The sequence below is a fragment of the Tetrao urogallus genome (assembly GCF_951394365.1).
Source record: "Tetrao urogallus genome assembly, chromosome: 6".
Lineage (NCBI taxonomy): Eukaryota > Metazoa > Chordata > Aves > Galliformes > Phasianidae > Tetrao > Tetrao urogallus.
The window spans coordinates 36,072,425-36,095,150 of record NC_136819.1 but is presented as its reverse complement, the minus strand read 5'-3'; the positions used below and the strand labels follow the sequence as shown (position 1 = coordinate 36,095,150).

General features: G+C 39.0%; 1 protein-coding gene across 1 annotated transcript; it reads left to right on the top strand.

Annotated features, from left to right (window-relative positions):
• Positions 1 to 4,220: 4,220 nt before the first annotated feature.
• Positions 4,221 to 7,306, top strand: SPTSSA (serine palmitoyltransferase small subunit A; the record flags this gene model as incomplete). The annotated part of the gene is made up of 2 exons (XM_079537842.1): positions 4,221 to 4,323; positions 7,203 to 7,306. 2 exons carry the CDS (start codon positions 4,221 to 4,223, stop codon positions 7,304 to 7,306), a joined length of 207 nt encoding a protein of 68 aa, XP_079393968.1.
• Between the last annotated feature and the right edge of the window lie 15,420 nt (positions 7,307 to 22,726).

Here is a 22,726-nt window from a genome sequence, read left to right as displayed (position 1 = left end):
GAGTGATATTTTTTTACACTGTCAGGTGGTTGCATTGTTGAGGATTTAATGTTTTGTAAATACAGTGTAAGATCTGTGTATTATGATCATTCCTTGTGTATGTACTGCCCATTACCTCAATATGTATTAGAACTACTGCTTAGAATAAATACTGTATAAGCTGGTTCTCTCTAGCTGCATTAATCATTTCTTTGGAACTGTTAAACTTGGTGGTTCCCCATGAGGATTTTGGGCTCCTTTATGCTGGCATTTTTTGTTGATTTGCACAAACATAGTTAAGATAAAGAAAGAATTGTCATTGTGTTTGGATTTGTGGCTCACCCATATCTCAAAAATGTTTTTTATACTTTTTTTATAATTTTTTTTTTAATAATTTTTTATACAGACAGATTGGATGATTAGGTTGTATCAACTTTGCAGGTGTGGATGATTCTAACATGTGTCATTTAAATCAACATTTAATGCTTAGTAATGCAATTTGGAACTTTTATATAAAGAGGTATGAAGAAAAGAATCTGACAGGTTGTTTTGATTTTTTTGTTGTTGTTGTTATTGCATAGATGTTGCAGCAGACAGAAGAAAGGACAGAGATGACATAGACTCTTGGTTTTTTTTTTTTTTTCTTCCAATTTTTTTTTTTTTTTTTTTTTTAAGTTTGTAAATCTGATGAACATTTTGGCCCTTTGAATACTAAATGCTGTAGGCCAGAGTCTGTTGGTTTGCCCACCAAAATTTGAGGATTTACATTGTGAGGAAGATAAATGACCAGAGTCTTATATTAGATGTATCTGGGATTAATGTGAAGGAATCTGTGAAAGTGATATTTCAAGCCAAGGTGGAGCAGGATGTAAAAAGGAACTGAAGGAAAAGAATCAGTAAGCTGTTTTAGGGTTTTGTCATTGCCTGAATAACAATTATGCAGAGGCCACAACTTGGACATGCTGGAAGCAAATTCCTTTTCTAGTCAAGTATCACAGTGCAGTGGACAACTTTCTGCAATGCAGATTGGTGTGATCTGTGCCTCTTCTGGCACTTTTTCAGAGCTTTCTAAACACTCTTAAACCATCCTAAGCATCCTAAACTGTTGCATACTTATTTATTAATTGCTTTTTTGGATATTGGCTATCTTCATGTGTGTTTTTTTGTTTTTTTGTTTTGTTTGTTTTTAAAGGAAATTTAAGATTTATTTAACTTTTACTGAGGGAATTTAGTACAGATATCAATATTCACCTTTTTCTTTACAGTTTTCAAGGAAATAACTTGTTATTGATGATGGGGAAAATAGGAGCCATCAAAATTTTTGTCTTACATGCGTGCATTCTTGTAGAATTTGCATTAATGCAGACTGATCATACTTTCCAGAAAAAAGAAAGTAAATCCTACTTTGAAAGCTATATAGGTTCACTGTTAGAAAGTTGCAACTTTCTTTTTCTTTTTTTTTTTTTTTTTCTGGTAATTTCAGAAACGTAGCTGTGCTAGCATTAGGACAGATTTGAGCATGAAAGAAGAGTAAATACTGTAATTGGTCTTTATTGTATCCAGAAGAATGCTGACTTCCCTAGTGATATGGTGAACATGAATATCCTGAAATTACTGCTTGTTTCTCAGGAAGCAGCTTGGAATACCATGTGCATTTTTTACCTTAATGTCTTGACTTCCTATTTTTGCATCAGCAGAAACTTCTTGATGAAGCACTGAACTATTGAGGTAGCTGCTGAACACTTCGTTGGTCAGGTTGGTGTATCTTTCTCTGCACGTCAAACCTACAACTGAAACTGAGCTTTGTTTTGAAACATGGGATCTACTTAAGATAAGATCTCTATACCATTTTCACTACCTGTGGCATGTTGTCGGAAATTATGCCATCTAAAATGGGATAGACTATTATTACATGCTTTAAGACTGGAGTCATATATGGAAAATTTTGAATGTGAGAACTATTCCTTAGTAACACTGTGAAGGAGCAGATGTAATAGAGACTGTACTCTGTGCTGTAGGGCATAGTGGCCTCAATGCAAACTGTCTTCACAGTCCAGGTAATGCATGAAAACTATGGAGCATCAGGGTAAGATCTTTGCACTAAGCTGCTGAAAACAGGAGAATGTGAGAATGTTGTTCAGGGAATAAAAGTCAGTGCAGGTGGTAGCAGGAAGAGCAGTAGTCAATGGCAATTCCTAAGCAGGACTAGGATGGAACTGGTGGAGGATGGGACACTACACAGAGGAATAGTATCCATTTTTTTCAAGGGACTAATAAACAACAGTTTCCTTCTGAGTATGCACCAAAGTGAAAAGGTGTAAAGGGCCTGGACAAACAGCTGGTGGATGTGGCAGGAAATTGTGAAGCTGGCATGCTTCTCAGCATTTCCTTCCTTCTTATCTCATGTTCTTGCTGCTGCTTTTTGCTCACTTGAATTGCAGCCCCTCTTCTTGTGGAGCATGGGAGCAGGTGAGACTGGGACATGTTTGCTCCATATTGATACTGCTCTTGCAGCTGTGAAAGGGAGTAGTGCTTTAGTTGTGCTAAAAGCTCCGTGTCCTTGGATTTTGTGTTTATTTAGAAAGGCAGCTTTCATCACGGCTGCAGCTCTTTCAGGCAGTGTCAACAACACAAGACTCCTTCAGTATCAGTTACAACAAGAAACATCTGTCTTAGGTAGGGGCAACAGCTCCTTTAGCCAGTTATGTGGGGGTATTAATTGTATGAATATGCTCATTTCTTCTTGTGCTGAAATAAATTGGTCCAGATAAATTATGTCTGAATGTATTCTGACTGGATTAAATCCCATATCAGATCTTTCCACATAAATTACTACAGAATTTGGTTGTCTCTGCCAGCTATTTTCTTTTGCGCAGTTATCTCCTGGAGCTGCAATTTGCAGCTCTGTAAGTAAGTAATGTGAGCACCCTCCTGTGACTATGTTTCCTTGCTTTCCATTGCAATAACAGCGCTGGTTACGTTAGGTGTGAGGCAGCTGCAAGACTAGAATTGCACTAGAACTGACATCACCTGAAGCTGTTTTACTGAGCAGGATTATGGCAGAGGGCTGACAGTTTCTCATCTGTGGTGCGCACCTGGCATGTGTGTGAGGCTTCTCCTGGTGGCCTGGCTCCAGCACACAGGGGTTGGTTTTACTTGGTTGGCTTAATTGGGATGCTTGATTTCCCCATATGTTGCTTTTCACTGGGTTTGTGTTCTAACAATTGCATTTGAAACCCAGTTGTCCATGTAAGCTGCCAATGGCTGTTATAACTGTGTGGTCCCAGGCCAAACTCTTGGCCTTTGATAAGGAAAAAGTCAAAATAGCAGCTACAAGTTTCTAACACTAAAGTGTCTGGCCCTAAACACTTCTCAGAAGTGCAAAGTTAGCAACTCTCATGAAAGAAAGTTGATCTTTTGCCCTTCACTGTTTCTGTGGAGTCGATCTAGTCAGTCCAAGTCGACAGATTGTAAGTTCTCCTTTATCCGAGCAGTGGTTTTGAGTGGGCTTTGCCCTCTGAATACTAACAGTGTTGAAGCATTCTGCAGAACCCTCTAACACACTTCTGGCGGATCATATTGAGTGCCATCTTCAGGTGATCCCTAACATCCAGGATGTCTATTTAAATGAAACAGGATGAGAGAAAATTGTGTGCAGCGGTCTTCCAGATATGACTCAGATCTGCTCACATGGTGACGGGCAGTCGTGTGATGTGATGTGATCTAATCAGGAACAGCCTCGTACATACAGCTGATCTATTCTGTAGGGGAAAATCAGTGCGTTCTGCTATGGGGACTGTGAGAGGGGCTGGTTTTGTAATGTGTGACGTGAGCTTCTCCTGGGATCTGCACAGACTGTTTTGTACAAGAATGCGGGCAGCCTCATGGCCCTGTATCCAACTCCAGCACTGACTCGCAGTGAGGGCGGAAGGGAGAGAGTACGGCTCCCTTACGCTCCCTCCGCCCTGCTGCCAGGGGACGTGCGCGGAAGCCTCGGTGCTGAACGTCCGCATCCCCCTTCCCCCGCTCCGGGACGCCGCCGGCTGGCGCCCCGCCCGCCTCGCAGCGCCTCCATTTCGGGAGGCCGCAGCCCAGGGCCGGGCCTCGCGCGGCGGGGCCAGTCGGCGGAGACGGCGGGGGAGGGCGGGTCCCGGGCAGCCACCGCCCCCGTCTCCGATCGGCCTGGGCCCGGCGCAGGCGGCTCGAGGCTGGCGGCCGGCGGGGAGAGCGCGGTGCGCGCCATGGCGCTGGGCTCGGCCTGGAAGCAGATGTCGTGGCTGTACTACCAGTACCTGCTGGTCACCGCGCTCTACATGCTGGAACCTTGGGAGCGCACCGTCTTCAGTATCCTTCTGCCAGCGGCGCGTGGCGTGCTGGGCGGGGAGCTCTGGGACCGGGTGGGCTGTGAACGGTGTCCTGGGGCTGTAGCCGAGGCCGGCTGGGGCGGCGGGGCCCTGGGAGTGGTGCGCGGGGAGATGGCGGGGCTGCAGCCGGCGCGGGCGTAGCGCGGCCGGAGTCAGGGAAGAGCCCTAGTGCCGGCGTGTGCTTCTGTCGCAGGCATCTGGCCGCTCCGACTGCCTCTGCCCGGGGCCGGGTTTATATCCTGACATGCTTTCTCCTGCGCTTTTTTATTATTATTTATTATTATTATTTTTCTCCTGTAGAATTGCGATAGTTTTTCCCCCCCGACTCTTCAACTGGAGCCCCACTGTTTCTGCTCAGCACAATTCTTTTGTGAATTTTGTTTTGTTGTCTAGTAGAAAGTAAACGTGTGTGCTTCAAAACCTGGAGAGATTCGGTTTGGGCTGCACTTTGTCACACGGTTTTTGTTAGAAGAGCATTTAATCCTTCAGCTGGTAAATTTGTTTGGCTCTTCTGGAGTGGAAGAACTGGATAGATTCTAATGTGGAGGCTTCTGTATGCAAATTGTTTAAAGGTGAGCTTCGTCAAGCAGCTCTGTCAGACTGGCACTGCGGTCTTCTAGGGGCTGTTATTTATCACAAGTGATATTCTTTGCAAGCATAGCTGTTTTGATCTCGAGTTAAAATGATGTCTCATGAATGACCCTGAGCCATCTCCAGTTAATGCTGAGAGGTACAGAGATAAACTAACAAAAACATTAAAGCTGCTTTCAACCATCAAGAAGGGTTTAAGAGTGAAAAGCTGCTTTTCCTGGTCAGTTGTAAAGGAACTAGTTTCATTATATAAGAGTGGTTCATATATATATAAGAGTGGTTTCCCAGGTTACAGCTGGTTACAGGTTGCAGAGAGTTTTCTTGTGTACACTTGGTAAAAGTGGAGTCATTATTACTTTTTGTCTTTCTAATACTTACAGATGCACTGTGCATAGTTATAGAGGCAGTGGTTTTTAGTTTCAAAATACCATGTTTCTAACTAGAATACCCTCATCTGTTTGTACTGTGTATCACTGAAAACATTTCACTTTTGCTTTCCTTACAATTAGGCTAGTTAAAAATATATATATATTTTTCCTTTTGTGTTAACCAGACAGCTTCTTAACTTGGGCGAGCCATTTAACTAATTGACAGTTTACTTACTTTATAAAGTGCTTGTTTTGCAGTGAAGTGATTGTTGCTCCACTTAAAATAATGCCCTGAGTGTCCCATGTATTGTTTGCAACATCAGATTGGCTACACTGTGCCTGTCCTCACAGGGAATGCTGTCACTGCTGGTGGGCCAGGTCTGCCAGGCACTGTGCAAGGACCACATGGGCAGAGGGCCTTGGAGCTGGCAGTGCAGAGACCTGCTGGGTGCATTTCCAGCCTCTTGTGTTCCAGAAGTGCTGGGAGCACTGGTACTGGAATGTAGATCTATGGGTTGACCTTCATTTTAGTGTCTTGCATTGTGCAATCTTCTGGGACTAAAAATACACCCAGAAGCTGGTATACTCTAATAAGCACCACATATACCTCTGCTCTATCTCGGGGAAGTCAGTCACAGAGCCTTTGTTGCACACATGCTATGGTAACTTCATTTCTCAAAGTTATGGAGCATGCACAGCTCCTCTGATTTCACCTGTGGAAACTGAGTACTGTTATCTGCGTTATCGTACTTGTTGATCTTCAGAGCTTTATATAGTGTTTCTGAATCTCTGCGAGTTACTGTTGAGAGTAAAACTTTTGAATTTCTGATGTCTTAAACTTTGAATGGCCTAATCCTTGAATAGTCTGATGCTGTAGTTTCTGCACATAAAGCCTTGAGAATCCTGGAGTGTGACAAAGGTCTAGTTGTATGTTTACACTGTAAGCTGACTTCTTTGAGTTTCTGGTTTCCATTTGGAAAGTTCAGCTAAATGAAGGGATCATCTTAAGATTGCTTAGCAGATGGCTTCATGTGAGGTTTGTTTTGCAGCTCTGCCATAGTAAAATACCAGTGAGCATCTATTTATTTACATAAATTTACTCCAAATCATGCTGATCCTGTGAGGTGTTGTGACTGAAATATCTGGAAAGGTGTGTGTAACAATGTCACCCACATTTTTCATTACTCTTGCAGCCTTTTTTCCTTAAGTACTGTCAACACTTTTTAAATGGAGGTCCTTGTCTATGAGAAGAGGTCTGAGCTGATAGAGCAGCAAACCAAATAATGTAGTAACTTAAAGCCTAGGGAACACTGGTTTCCTGGCTTTATGGTTGCAGTACAGTTTTCATGCCAGATGTTTTGTGAACATTAAGTTGAATTTATTATGTCATTCTATTCCGAGAAGTTGATATCAGCATTTAATACTGTCTTCTTAATAGTGAGTAGGCTGTGCACAAGTAACAGCTCTTACTCAGTACAGGTATTCATATAATCCTTTTGTTTTTGCCTTTTTTTTTTTTTTCCAGTGGTTGACTGTTCTGCCTGACTGATTGTGCTGGCTTCTGCAGGTATTGCTTAATACGTTGGAGGATGTATGCATAATTCATATATCCTCAGTGCCCGTTTTCAATTCCTCCTTCTCCCTTCCCATGCTTCAGTCTGTACTGTTGTGTCTATGATAAGGCAGTGGATATCTTGCAAAGCGTCTTGCTGTAATTCAGCTTATCACCCCTACCTGCGTTCTGTTTTCTAATCTTCTGTTGCTTCTTCCTACAGCTGTAACTGTTGAATACAGTTAGTACTTAGGATTTACAAATATAATGTTATGAGCTAGATAATAGAAAAATGGTAATGCTGTGCTTATTTGGTTTTAAATGTTTTCTTCCTTAACTGTAGTTCAGATTCAATGCTAGTTTCCGTTGTTGGAATGGCACTGTACACGGGTTATGTGTTCATGCCTCAGCACATCATGGCAATATTGCACTACTTTGAAATTGTGCAGTGATGAAGAATGTATGTTGAAGAAGTAATCATGCTCTGAAATCTGGTCGACAAAGAAGATTGAACCTCTTAGTTTTAACAAGACTTCTACCGATGTCCAAAAAGGAAAGACACGATGATTCTGAAGACTAAGAAATGAGATATGTAGAGCAGGGGCATGAGATGTCCCCTATGTTGTGTTAATTCCTTTTGATTTTACAAGATATGCCCTTGTATAGTAGTTTTGTCTACCTTAACATTGTGATTGTACTTTGATATCAGTATTTTCTTAACTTTGTGACAGTTTCGATATTGCACTGTGAAAGCTTTTCTTAATTGTAATTTTGAGTAAATCTTAATTGCCTTCTATTTTTAATCAGAAAATCATCTAATTAAATGGGGCTTAAAGCTTTTGCTATTGTATGGTATGTATTTGCCTGGGTATTTCTATCAATGCATTTTTGTAAGAAAATACATCTAGATTCATATTAGAGACATGGATATATTCGTCTAACACTACTTACACAAATTAGTTTGTACGACTCAACTCAGGTGTACTGTTTTCTTGTCCAAACTTTGTTCAACAGTATATTTGTGCATATCACCTGAAATTGGAATTAGCAATTATTTCAAGTTTCTGTGCTCTGTATGTTGGAGGAGATAGAGAGAAAGCACTGTAACAATGAAGGCTGTATTCTTTATGTTTGAAGAAGTGCTGTGGTTATGGTCTTTTCATAGTGGGAACAAAAGCACTTTGCTGACATAGGCCCACATAAAGCTTTGGGATAGTACTTTAAGTCAACACTTTTTCTAACAACCGATTAAATTGTACTTTTACATAATGCTTTGTTATGTTCCATTGGTGATGGTATTCTGGTAATTTTCACACAACAGTGTAACAGCCTATGTTTTAAAGGGGTTTTCTATCACTGCTAGCGTTCCAAATGTGTTCTCTCTACAAATGACCAAAATGTAGGGTTATAAATGGACTCGAGTTAAAACTACAGCAATAAGTAGCTGAAACCTTGACTGAAGTCCTGTCTTTTTTATTTAGTTTTTTTTTTTTTTATAGGGATTTTTTTTTCAGTTTTGTATACTGAAATGTAAGATGGTGACAACCTAACTTTCTTAAGTGTTTTTTTTTTTTTTTTTTTAAATAAAACTTTAAAGCAGAGCTTTGCTGCAGAACTTTCTTTAAGCAGTTAGTGTGTTTCTGAATGTTGCTTACTTTTCTCAGACCTATAAAAAAATGAGAACTAGTACCTGACCAAAGAATTGTGATTTAGTGGCCCAGTAATAACATGTACTGTTACATTTTTTGTGCGACTTCTTTTATAATGAGGAATTTAGTTACACAACTAAACAGTTCTATAAATACACTGTCTTTTAGGTTTATATGGCTTTCTCAGATGCACACAGATGGAGCAAAAAAGTCTTTTTTCATTTAAGTACTTTATGCATCTCTAATGGAAACTCTATCATCATGTTGGAGCTATAAACAGTGGGCCTTCTTAGGTGAACCATAGCTTTACTGCCATTGGTAGAGGTCTCTCACTAAATTAGTGCCTTGCTTAGGGTGGAATTTCTTGTGAAAATTTCTAAAACTTTTAATTGCCATTTCACTTATCCCATGTCTGCATGAGAGGCCCAAGCAGTGGTGTTACTGATTTGGTAAAGCTGGAGACAACAGGTGTGTAATCCTGTCTTTCCTTATTTAAAGTTGGAAGAGCAAACAGGCAGTTTTATTTTTAAAGTGCATCCACGTGTGTGCATAGGTATTTAAAAAATAAAAATGGAGATAATGAGTAGTTAACATTCTCTTTTTGAAGTAGTGTATTGTAAATTCATGCTGCCCATGGGTTAAATCAGTACTGTGATGTTTCTTTGTGAACTACCATTGTATTTGAGGCAAATTACTGCTGAGAGAGGGTTTTAGTTGGGGTGGCTGGCGAGGGGGACGGGGAGGGATTACAGTAACAACAACAAGAAAAAGCTGTGCTGTAGCATTACGAATGCTAAAAATGATTTTTAATTGTGAAAGGATTTGTAAAAAAAAAAACAACCTTTTGATGTACTGACTTTTATTAGCTGTCTGGTTTTTTATTTTTATTTATTTATTTATTTATTTATTTATTGAAACAGGGCAACCATAACCTTTAAACACTTGCATTATGTTAGTGTGGGCTTGATTGATATCATCCTTGGATTCAATTTGCTAATTTGAGGAATCTTTTTTAGCAGTATTTTTCAAATTATAAATCAGTAATTTCTTAGGAGTTTTGGACTGTTCTTTTTGGCTCTAGATGCTTTGTTAAAGATGAAATTATTTCATTAACAAAATACTGTATGTTTCTAGAGGTTTTTCAGGGTGATTTTTGTAAAGCTGATCTAATGAAGAGGTGGATTAAGTACAATAATTATGAAGCAAAATGAGTGTCTTTTTTTTTTTTTTTAAAGTAAGGATTTTGGTAGAAATTTAATTCATCATTAAATTTTAATAATAAATGAATCCTAAGGCTATTAAGTTGTTTCCCCTGAAACTACAGCAGTCTGCTTCAGTGTCATATTAACTGGGGAATCAATTCCTTCATGTACATACTCTGAGCTTTTTCTTTGCAAGCTGAGGCACCTTGTATTCCATTTGGAGGAAGCAGGTCAATTATACTTTTGTTTAAAAAAGAATGTTGTTAACCAAGTCATCCGTATTTTATATACAGATAGAAAAAATAATTGTGAGAAGTATCTAAGGGCTGCGTGTGGAAATCTGAGCCCTTGAAGTAGCTTTATGTTAGTCTTTTAACAACAATAGCTCCTGGGATTTAGCTGGAGTAGCTCAAAATGTGTTAACTCTTACAGTGCAGCTGATAACATCAGCTCTGTCAGACAGCCCCTACCAGAGGCTGGCGTCCTGCCTACTGTGGTATATGCTGTGCCTGGGGCTCAGCTGCTCTCCTGCTGGTCTGCTCCATAGTTGGCTACACACACCCCCATAGCTGGTGCAGTGTCTGGACACTGCAGGGATTGTCATTATAAACTCCTATAGTAAGAACTGCTGTAGCTGTAAGAGGAAACTTAGACACGAAATCTAGCTGTTCAGGGACATGTGTTGCGATTGCATGTGTATGTGTATGCATGTCCCTGATCAGTCAGCTTTATAAAAACGTACCCTCCTGGTGGATGATTCCTTCCTTCAGTTTCTTCCTCAAAGATACTTTTCTGAGGTGGGATTGGGCTGAGACTGGCAAGTCTCAGTTGTAATGTCTCTGGTGGCTCTGATAATTTTTCTTTGGGATTATTGTGTAGCACATAATAAGTTGTAGGTGTTATTTTGTTGTTGTTGTTTTCCTACTTTGTGAAGGAAGACTCAAGAATCCTAAAGCAAGACTTTCTCACTGAAATTTAGCAAAAAACAAAAAACAAACAACAAAAAACAAACGTTTGTGCATTCATTTAAACATTAAAAAGAAACCGGTGTGAAAGGACTGTCGTCCTTTAGTCCTATAGTCCTTAGAATCACAGAATATCCTGTGTTGGAAAGGGCCTACAGGGATCACCGAGTCCAACTCCTGGTTCCATACAGCACCACCCAAATCCAATATCTGAGAGCGGTGTCCAAATACTCCTTGATCTCCAGCAGGTTGGGGATTGTGTCCACTGCCCTGGGCAGCCTGTTCCATGTGTTCCTCCCTCTGGTGAAGGACCTTTCCCTAACTTCCAGCCTCACCCTCCCCTGGCACAGCTCCATGCCGTTCCCTTAAGCCCTGTTGCTGTCACAGAGAGCGGAGCTCAGTGCTGCCCTCCACTCCCTATGAGGAGCTGCAGCTGCCATGAGACCTCCCTTCAGCAACTCTGCTCTGGGCTGAACATAGCACAGGACCTCAGGTGCTCCTCATGTGTCTTCTCCTGTAGACCTTCCACTATCTTCATAGCCCTCCTTTGGATGGTCAAGTAGTTTTAAATCCTTCATACACTGGCACCCAAACCTGCACGCAGTGCTCGAGGTGAGGCTGCACCATACAAGCAGAGCAGGACAACCCCTTCCATCACCCAGTGGCTGTGCTGGCCCTGTTTCACCTGGGGGTACAGCAGATTTTGGGCTGCCTGGGCGTGCTGCTGGCTCAGATTCAGCTTGCTGTCAGCCAGAGCCCCCTGATCGCTTTCCTCGTGGGTGCTCTCTAATGCCCCCAGATTGTACAAAGATCTGGAGTTGCCTCATGCCAGGTGTAGAATCCACCAGGATGAATATAAATTGAATCTTAATTGTATAATGGGTGGGCATAGGATTACTGTAGATTAGTGCAACTAGTCTGATAGGATGTGCTGTGCTGTTTCTCTTGGGTGCAGTAAAGAAGCACGTGTTATAAATGCTGAGCAAGGGATACCTGCTACTGACTAGCAAAAAAAGATTGTATTGAGATTAACAAGCACAGCATGAAGAGATTTGACCCTGTGGTATTACTGGACTGTGAGCAAAGTTCTGAGGAGAAAGAAGTCATCCTTTAAAACACTAAAACAGCATGTTCTGGGGTTGGGACACCAATAAAGTTTTTTTTTTATTGTCAGAAATTCCTTCTCGTTAGATAATTTGCCCATGTTTTCTACAGCTGCTGTTGTGGGACAACAATTTCTTCCACTCTTGCCCATCCTAGCACCAGGGTTGTTTTTTCTTTTTCTTCTTTTCCTTTTTTTTTTTTTTTTTATTGTTTGCTTTAAAGATAGAAGCATAAAACTTTATATGTCATTTGCATTGTTTCTCTATTCAGTCTGCTGTGGTCAGACTAAAACAGAAGTATTAACTGAGCACAGCTGCTGTCTCCCTTTCATCAGGATGATTTAAGGGGGAAAATCTAACATCGTAGTCCTGATCTGAATCAAGCTTCCTTTCCATGTAATGGGGAGAAATGAAATTCTAGATGTGAAATGCCCTCTCTGGAGTTTCTGCAGAAACTCTTCTGTTTTTCTTAACAAATTCAATATATGAAATTTAGTGTATCATTACAAGATTTTTCCACCCATCTAAACTGTCGTAGTGTAATTGAAGACTGAGGAATGATGACCATCCACACTCCCTGAGAGATTCAAGCCCTGATTCAATTTCTGAAGTGTCATTAAAGTCAAGCTTTTTCTTCACAGTATTTTTGCAATGACAGTAGGTGTATTTCAAATGTTACAAGTACTTACAGTAAAGCAGAATGGGTAATTACATTATACAATAGCTTATCACTAAATCCTATGTAAGATGCTGTGAGGCAATCTTGGCTGAAACTCAAGCTGTCCTGAGGTGGTGTTGCTGGTGAAACTCTTAGCAGTGCTTTGTGAATTCTGTCAGCCTGTAGACTGTAGAGATCTGTGCTTGTTCACAGGGGGAGTACTTGTATTTAAAACAAACAAGGTATGTAGACCTTATAATGGGAAAACCAGGTTTTTGAAAGAGGCCTTACAAATATCAGGGACTCTGTTTTATATGTACAGCAGTTCTTTACGTTCTGTTGTTGCTCATTTAGTACTATGTGACTCCAAATACCTGTAGGTCTTAGGTATTTTGATGTCTGTTAATGGCTTTTAATGTAAAGCCATTCTACTTTCTTTTGCAGGGGGGATCCTCTGTTAATTACATTCCTTATTCTGGAGGAATTTTTAAATGTGTTACGGTGATTCTAATCTAAACTTGGCTCATTATGTGAAATCAAAGGGAAGGTGCATAGGGTGGAACTAGTATAAAAGGAAAGAGGCTGAAAATGAAAATTTCATTTGCCCTTGGACAAGCATAAGGAGTGGATTGGATGAAAATTATTTTTAAAGGCTTTTGGTTTCTGTGGAACTTCAACTATTGCAGAATGGGTGTTTCTAGTATTTTGATAAATGTTAGAATTATTTCCCTCAGCATAAAGCATAACCTTGTTTTCAGATGGCTGTGTTGAAATTTTACATAATCCATTGCTGAAACTAAAGTTAAACTCCAAAATTTACCAAATGAAAATGTGAATTTTTCATAGAAATATGACAGTTACTGAATTAGGAACTTTAAGCTGCAGAAGTGTTGGTTTAAGGTGGCATTTTGGAGTGAAAGCCCAGTGTATTGCACTCTACTGTATTTAATCGTAATTATCAGATATTTTCCAAACTCGGGATTGAATTAGTGGATGGCTGTATGAAAATCTTTCTTGGTCATTAATCTTGTCAAAAAAAAAAAAAAAAAATTGTCCTTCCATGCACCTCCCCTGTAGTTATAGAGTATTCCAATAGGCTAGACAAAAAAGTAGTGCTCAGCTCAAACTGACAGGGTGTAAGATGCACGGTCTATCTGTCTTAGACCACAGAAGAAGGGGACATACTTTGATGGTCTGTTGAATTTCTGGTATCTACTCAAACAGAATGGTGGTTGCCACTGAAAGATGAGTGTCTACACTGAGAAGGGAGACAATTTCTGTGGAAATGAGGTTTTCCAGGTCAGAATGTGGCTGTAGGGTATGCCTGCCATGCGATTTTACCTTGTGCTGAGATCCAGAAGTACTCTGCAGGAGAATTTGTGCAGCACTGCATTTCCTTGGAAAGAAAATTGTATAAAGTCATCTCTATGCTGAAAAGAAGGGAAGTGTGTGAGAGAAATCCTGATCAAGCTGAAGCACACAGAGATGATGTCTCTCCTCTCTGCACTGTGCAGCATTGCCTATAAGCATCCATATGGCATATTGGTTTTCAGTACTGCTTCTGCTAAATGTGATGCGCACGTGTGTTCACAGTCATTCAGTTTTTTATCTTTGGGAAATCATAAGGCATGCTCAGATGTATGGGTAGGCATAGTTCAAGGGTTTCATTCCTTATTCTTTTGGCTGGAAACTGTGATCTGGAGAGCAAATGCTATGCCTGTTGTTGGTCTGTAAGTTGACTGATGATGGCAGTATTCCTTTTAAAGCCAACATCTGTGCCTCTCATTGTTATATCAGTTTGTGAATGTCTTTACCTGCTGCAAGAAGCAGGTAAAGTTGTTTTCAGTTGGGAAAACCTCTTTTGTCTGATATTTTAGCAACATCTGAACTCTTCATTCAGCTACTGATAAACCCTTTGAATTGTGCGTGAGATTGTTTAATACTGCTGTGTGCTTTCTCAGGTAATTTCAGGCTTATATTAGGACAGCAGACCTCAGATGGACATACTGCAAGACTTATTAAGGTCACAGGCCTACTTTTGCATGGGAAGAAATCATATAAGGAGGCTATACAAGTGACCCAGAATGTGTCTAGCCTTGATGATGTAACAGAAGCCAGCCACATATAAAGGTATGTGTTTGTCCCTGCTAGCAAACAGAAAAGAGCTGGTGGCAACTGGGGTTGCAGATGATGGCAGGGGCTTGAGTGCTCACAGATAAATCAATAATAGATTCAGAAGAAAGGTGAGAGAGAAAGTAGCAAAATAACTTTTGAGTTTGTGCATATAGAAAACAGAATTCAGCTTGTTTAGGGAATTGCTAGGCAGAATTGCCTGAGAAGCTGAGGATATATTGTATGTATTCATTTGTTTATGTCAACTAAGTTAACACATAGGGTGACAGATTGAAAATACAGTGAAAGTGCTGAGATAGCAGTGATGATATGGTCCCAAGGTGATCTTTACATTTTATTTCTCTCAGTGAGGTTATAAGTCAATAAAAAGTTATGGTTAGAAGGACCAATAAAAACAGAATAGAAAGCACTATTGTCTGAGCTTGAAATGAGAAAAAGGTCAGGAGAGGCAATGACTGCAGTATCTTACAGTCTGTTTCCTGTAAAAACTGAACAGCCCATCAGTTGAGCAGAATTTTATTCCTTCTCAATTAGCTGTTTTCTGAATTGGTGTCTTATGGTCTTGGCTCTGATTTTTTCTGCTATCTGCTGGTTATCTGCTAGGCTCAGAAGTTGATTCACACTTGTCTACAGCCAGACTTTCGTAAATACTCAGTGTCGTTGTTATGAATGACTCTGCTATTAAGAAATCAGAATGTCTCATCTCCTTTTTCAGTGAAGTATTGGTTCCAGAAGAGAGTGGAAAGAAGAATCTGATTTCTACTAATTCAATTTGAAGCTGTTTTCTGTGGAACTTGAAAATAGCTTATTTATGAGAGCTGATTGTTCTCATGAAAGGCCTGAAAGAGAAAACCAAAGAAAGAGAGCCTGTTATTGCAGACGTTTTCTTTCTTTGTCATTATTACAGAATTTCTGTTGATGTTCTTTTTTGAATTCTTGAATGATGTGTGGTTTAGAGAAATTACTAAAAAGGAATACTTTGTTGTCTCACAGTCTGGGATTCTCATCAACAAAAAAACCCACATCAGAAAAAACATTTTTTTTTATAGTATAAAAACACTTCAGTCAGAGATAAAACCTATACATTTTTTTCTCCTTTTGCAGTAGGCAAAAGGAGCAGGAGGGTGCTTCTGCTGCTGCTGGAGACAAATTTTTTAGCATCTTTGAACTGTACTGGTTCCGAGAGCTCAACAAAAATAAGTACCTGTTCTACTTCTGTTGTCACTATGTCCAACCTAATGAGTAAGGGATGTGGTTAGTCTTGATAGCTCAAGTTAGCATCACCTTAACTTAAGTTGCAAACTCAGTAATAGGGTCATTCATCTGGAGAAACCCAGCTACGAGTCCTTGTTTTCACATATAAATGAACTGCGAAGAGTATCAGGGAGACCATATCTTCCTTTATAGCGTATCTCAGGCTAAGTATCCCTCAAGCCACTCTGTGTGTTTTGTCCCACATGCACCAGCTTTCATCTTTTTCTTTACTCCTGAAAGAAAATTTTACTCTGGGAATAAATTTCCCATTGACAGCTTAGCTACTGTGGCAGGATAGCAACACCTCATTCTTGCAACCCCTGCCAGCAGCTCAAAATGCAGTGACTTACACTTTCAGTGACAGCACTTAAGGAATTAGAGCTCACCTCTATGTTGTGGGTGGAGGTCTCCTTATAATGAACCTGCTTGATGTACTGATATAACAAGACAGGATATTAAGTGGATTGTGAACATCAAATTGCTATACTTTTAAAAGAGCTGCAAGTTTAAGGCCTCTAGTTCAAGTAGGCCTCCTCAGGAAAGCATCAACAAAAGACACCTCAAGACACAATTGTTTTGTGCCCTAATGAGAATGCTTCTTGCCATTATGAGGCCAGTGAGACTGGGAATTTGCAGTAGTGCAAAGGAAGCAGCTGATTCCCCACATGTCCAGCTTTTTTTTTTGCAGAGCTCTGTTAGTAATACAAAAAGCAATGCACAGTTTTGAAGAGAGATCTTCGTGTTCTTTTGTTCTTTCTTGATAGAACTGTCTGCAGTTTTGGGAACAACAGTGTCTTCTGATCATTCTTGTCTTTGCACATCTGTCTTTTAGGATGATTTTCATATTAATCACGTACTTACACAAACAGATAACCAGATAATCTGCTGTGGGGTGAGGCTCAATGATTTTCCTCATCTGTAACCACAGGCCTCATTCCATCTAAGCTTGTTCCTACCTGTCCTGTCCACTGTGTGTGAAGACTGTTTCTTTTCTCTTTGTGAAAGGTTTTACACTGCTGAAGACTGGAAGGGTGAGATGGGAATTTAACAACCTATAAGCTCAACTTCCTCAAATAATTTCTTAGAACTTTCTGAAACTCCTTAGTAGAGCCTTCTGAAACTCCTTCTTTGAGCCTTCTGAAACTCTCAGCTGAGGCCTTATCAGCATCAAATAAAATGGAGAAAATATATTGTGACAAACACATGAAATAATCCTGTTTGTACAGCCTTACCTGATGTTTGCCTTTCTAACAGTGGCATTATATTGACTTCCCATCTGATGGATATCCATTGTATTGCAATGCCATTAAGTGCTGTTAACTGACAGCTATTTTCTATCGTAAATTCATTCAGTTGGGCATTACTATTAAAATTCAGCATTCTACATTAAGTTCCTATTCACTTTGTATCTTCTTCCAGATTGTTTCTCAAATTTATTATTATTATTATTATTTTGACATCTAGTATACTTGGAGTTCTCCCTACTTTGTCATATTCAAATTTAACAAACAATTTGTTTATTCTGCTGTCCAAATTATTAATGAAAGCATTAATAATAATTATTTAATTATTTATATAATTAATATAATTTATATAATTAATATAAATTATATATATATATATATATAATTATATATAAAATTTTATTATTTAATTATTATTAATTATTATTATTATTTAATAATTATATTATTAAATAATATTATTATTTAATAATATAATATTATAATATAATATTTTATTATATTATATATTATATATATATAATAAATTATAATTATTATTATTTAATTATTAATTATTAATAATAATTAATGAAATGAGGTTGGAGGTGGTGCCACTGTCCACGAAATATCCTGTTTGATGCATACTTCCTTTTTGGCAGGGAGTTGTGGGTACATACCCCTTAGAACTGATGATATTTGCACCCATTCTGTGGTAATTTGATTTAGTCTTTGCCTCTGCAGCTCATTTATGAGAATGTCATGTTCAGTAACATCAAAAGCTGAAACTGAATTTTGGCACCTATTGCTTCTTCTGTATCCACAAGACCTGCTGGTCTGTTATGTAAGGAAATTTGATTGATTTGGTGTGATTTGTTCCCTAGTACTGTTAGTGGGTTTGTTAGATGGTATAATTTAGTCTAATAGTTTTCTGGTAACTGAACTTGGCAGGTTTTTAATTTCCACCTTCTCTTTTTCCTCCTCTCGTTAGAGATGCAGTAGATTTTCCAGCTGCCAGAAGCTGCCTGTATTCTGAATTCTCCTGTATGTCCATTAACACTACTGAGGTTAATTCCAGAGGTTGTAGAATTATTCTGGGACAAACAGCATTACGCCCAATGAGAATGAAAAAGATGTCTAAATAATCTATTTGTCTAAATGGACCTTTTGAATTAAAAATTCAACTCATCTGCTTTTATTTCATTGACTTTATTTACTTTTCAAATGTATATATTTTTGAAATAGTTGAGTTACTCTGCTGTATGCATTTTTACCCCTTTTGTTGTTGATATGATGATCTGCATTCTGCCAATATTTCTAGTTAGTCTCCTATATGATGTAATTAAATAATTTGGACATGTGGCGTTTTCTGATAACTTTTATCTTCTTAATTCCCATTCCTATTCTAAATTTCCTGTTCCACTAACTGCTGAAGCATTCCTGTTAATGTTCTTTCCTAGTTGCATTTGATTTTGTCTTGCTATTTTCATTTTATCCCTAGACACTCCTGCTATTACTTTATACTCATCTTTGGTACTATGACCCAGATTGTTTTCTGTCCACTTCCCCTTTTTATCTGATAAACAGCTTGCAATTTCCTGAATTACTTTCTTGCTACCTGTATTCTCCTTTTCTGCTTTAGAGCCATTTGAGCTCTTATTTTTATTTTAATTTCTTTGAGGAATGGCACCCTAATTTGTCTTTTCTTAAATTCAAAGTAAGAATTCAAAGTAAGAATTCAAAATAGGTATTCTGTTTACAAAGAATATCTTCAAGACAACATAATTACTGCTTTCAGTGCTTTGGTTGACCTTGCTGGGTAAGGTGTGTGTGTGGTTTCACAGGAAGCCTCAGCTGCATAACTTGAGTAAATCCTTGGCATGGCATCTTCGTTTCTTTTCAGTTATCATAGTTACCACAGAACAGATTTAACTCAATTTAACTCAGGCCCAGATCTCATGACTTTCTCAAAATAAGAGTGATTTAAAAAAAAAATTTTTTTTTTCTTTTTAATCTACCTGTTCCTCTAAAATAAACCCTGTCCATTCACTTGTACATAGCATAGCAAACCATGCAGCCTATGGACCAATACATTTCCCTAGATGCTGTGCGTTCCATTTTATGCTCCCTTGGGACCATGGACAGCCCTTGAAATATGCTATTGATCCATGCCAGGTTATAGCAGGAGCAGAAGATGGGGAAGGGAAGAGATTCTTATCAGTTATTAAAAAGGTGAGAGTATGCGTCATAAAGCCACTGAGTATGTAGCAAATGGGTCACATAGCCTCATCAGTTAAAAACTTCATCATTTCTTGCTCTCAACTAGGGTATGAAATATTGTTTAACACTCTTTTTCCTCTATGTTATGCTAGTCAGGCATCCTAACAAACACTTTACATGCAGTGTCCAAAGTAAAATGAAGCAGCTTAGAATTTCTGCATATCATATCCAGAGCTATTAAAGCACATGTGCTATTATGGCAAGGTAAGATAACTTCTGATCACATATATGATGCTTCCCAAGTCTCTTTACTTTCATTTAGAAGGAAAGTGCAGCATAGCATTTAAAAATAAATAAACAAATAAATATTGGGAGCCCTTAATTAAATCAGCAGATTTCAAAAGGGACATTTAAGTGACCATGGAATGTGTTTGAGGATGGATAAGAAGAAAGCCCCTGGGGAAATAGTACTCTTTTACTCCTTAAAATGCTGTCCTTCCCGGCAGATATGTTCACTTTGAGCTGGTGAACCTAGGTGAAGGCAGAGCCAGGGCTGAGATCTCCGGAGCTTGGATATTTTCTTTGTGAAGCAGCGAAAAACTGGAGATGGAAAATGGAACTAAGTACCTACCCAGGCTTTCTGATAGGCGTAATGAAGCTGGACAGAGGTTGAGTGGGCACATTATATTAATGTAGCTGTTCTCTGAAGCTGAGAATGGAGCTTTGTGTGTTGAAGTGAGGAAAACTGCAGGTTGTCATAAATATTTGCAGAGTCTACAAATTCCACAGAATCCCTGGGTGTTTTTCTGATATTTACTGGTAAAAGGCCATTTTCCAAGGGGGGGGGGGGGGGGGGGGAATGTGGTGTAAGGTATATGGATTCAAGTAGCAGATAAGATTCTTTCTACACTTGGTCTTTTTATTTAGAAGATAGAATAAAAATTAGCAGCATGATGGTGTCCTACTACTCTTGTGTGTGTGATATAAAAATAACTTGTATTTTATCCAAAATAGAGCTTTTTTTTACTGAGAGTTTTCCATGCTGCAAGAATTTTTCCTTCAGAATTTGATAAAGAAATAGTGCCTTTGCTGAGGACACCTGGAAAAAAAAAAAGGAAAATAGTTATGACTGTATATATATATATATCTGTATATGTATTTATATATATGAATGTATATAATAAATGATGCACAAGTAATTGCTCACCACTCCCTGACCAATGCCCAGCCAGATCCTGAGCAGCGGAAGAGAGGGAGATAAACTCCCACCCCCTTCAAAACTCCTTCTGCATGATGTCATATGGTATGGGATATTCCTTTGGCCAGTTTAAATCCGCTGTCCTAATTCTTTTCCCTCCTTGGGTCCTTTGCTGTGAATGGCTTTGGCTCTACACAGCACTGCTTAGCATAGTTGCATAGCAGCAACTATAGACATTGGTGTGTTATCAACATTGTTTTAATCCTAGAACCAAAACATGACATCCATCATACAAGACACACTGAAGAAAACAATTCTGTCTCAGCTGAAACTAAGACAATCTCAGTGAAAATAGCATAGCAACATAGCTGTGAGTAGAGGACAAGGTCTTTGTCTTGAGTTGGTGCTTTTAATTCCTTTTCTTCTAAATTACCTAGCTCTGTTCAATTTGTGCACAGATTAAGTAACAGGTACTAACAGTAGTAACTATCACTGTCAAAATGTTGAAAAGTTGCAATTCAAGTCAGCGGGCTCAATGTCACTGCTGTGCAAAGTGTCTGGATTTCACCTGAACTGTTTAGAGAAAGCAGCTTTATGTTGTGCTGAGTGCAGTCTACTTAACACTTATTCATTCTCCCTCTGTGAATTGTACTTAAAATTCAAACTTTAAACCAACTAAATCTGCTGAAGTAGAGCTAAGTATTTGTGGAAAAACAAGTGAAAATCTCTTCTCAACGTGTATTTTTCTTGCACTGAGAGTGGATGGTTCTATAAAGTGAACTTAGCACTGATGAAGCGTGTGTTTGAAGGCTCTAATGCTGGAGATCTCTGTCCTCAAGGCAAATCAACGGAGAGCTCCTGATGCCGAACACTTGGCTAAACAGCTCAGCTCTGCATGATACCAAGAACTGTTTGCAGTATGCCTGTTTCATTTGACTCGTTATCAACCATGAATTAGTGAATTCTGCATCCAGTATAATCTGGATGCAGATTATATCTGGATGCAGGACAGGGGAATCCCTTTCCTCAAGATTTCATAATCTTGAAAGGAAGTGTAACTCTTTTTGCCCAAATAGGACACCAAAGCACCAAAATAGAGAACCTATAGGAAACGTATTGTGCCTTAGACTCTTAAGAAACACAAGTCAATCCATGCCTATCACCTCTTGTCTATCCAGAGTGCAGATAGCCTGAGCTAGGACTGCTAGATGTAGTTCAGTCTGTAGCCAAAAAGTGTAGTTCCATGTAATGTTTGGATTTTTTTTTAAATGTCTTATTTAGGGCAGCCAGATATGTTGAATGTAAGTGAAGAATAAAATAAAAACATATTTTCTGATTTAAGTCTATAAAGTCTTCATAGTGAGTATATCTTTGGCAAACTGTCTTGAAAGCTTCTTACAACTTAGATTGCACTTTAGGAGTCGGGGAGGTGGGTGGAAAAAGCCCTTTGCATTCTCTGAGAGATGTTCCAGTAGGACCTGCTTCCAAGTAGCACTTGTTTCCATTAACTTCGAGATAATGTTTCAGTGCTCTCAAAGTCATAGGAAACCCCACCCTGTACTGAATCACCTTGGGTTTTCATTTTATCCCCCACTTAGTGTTCCTCCAGATGCAGCCCTACTTTCTGCTGACTCTGTTCTTGTGGTTAGAAGTTGGCACTGTGGAACGCAAACAACGTGCAGTGTTCAATTGTATGCCCTAGAAACATAGGGAGCAGGATTTCCAGTGCTTAACATCCTGTGCAGGTCAATTTACACTAATTTACTGGGGAACCTGGCAACAGTTGAGGAACCAGGAGGTAACCAGGAGTAACTGAGAAGGAAAAATATCACATATTTTTAATTTGTACAGACCTATACCAGTGATAGACACGATCTCTTTGAGCATAATGAAAATTTATCCTAGTACTGGATACTCAAGTTGGGTCTACACACTCTTTCCTTCTATTGATATTAATTCTTCCAGGTTTGGTAAAAAAAACATGTTAAGCTGAGTATTCAAAGCTTTCCTCCAGGGAACAAAGGCATTTCTAAAGGATGGAACAAATATTTGATAATTTGTGTATGTCTTTCCAGTGGGCTTCTTGGCTTTCATTAGCCTGTAGAAATCCAATTATTTTTTAAAACAATGCACTTTCCTAATGTTAGTTTTGAAAATTTAGTTTCTACCTCCAAAAGGTAAGACCTTTTACAATACTCAGCTATACAGCTAATACAATGTTTATCTTGAGTCTTCACTGCCTCATTTTAGGTCCAAACAGACATTAA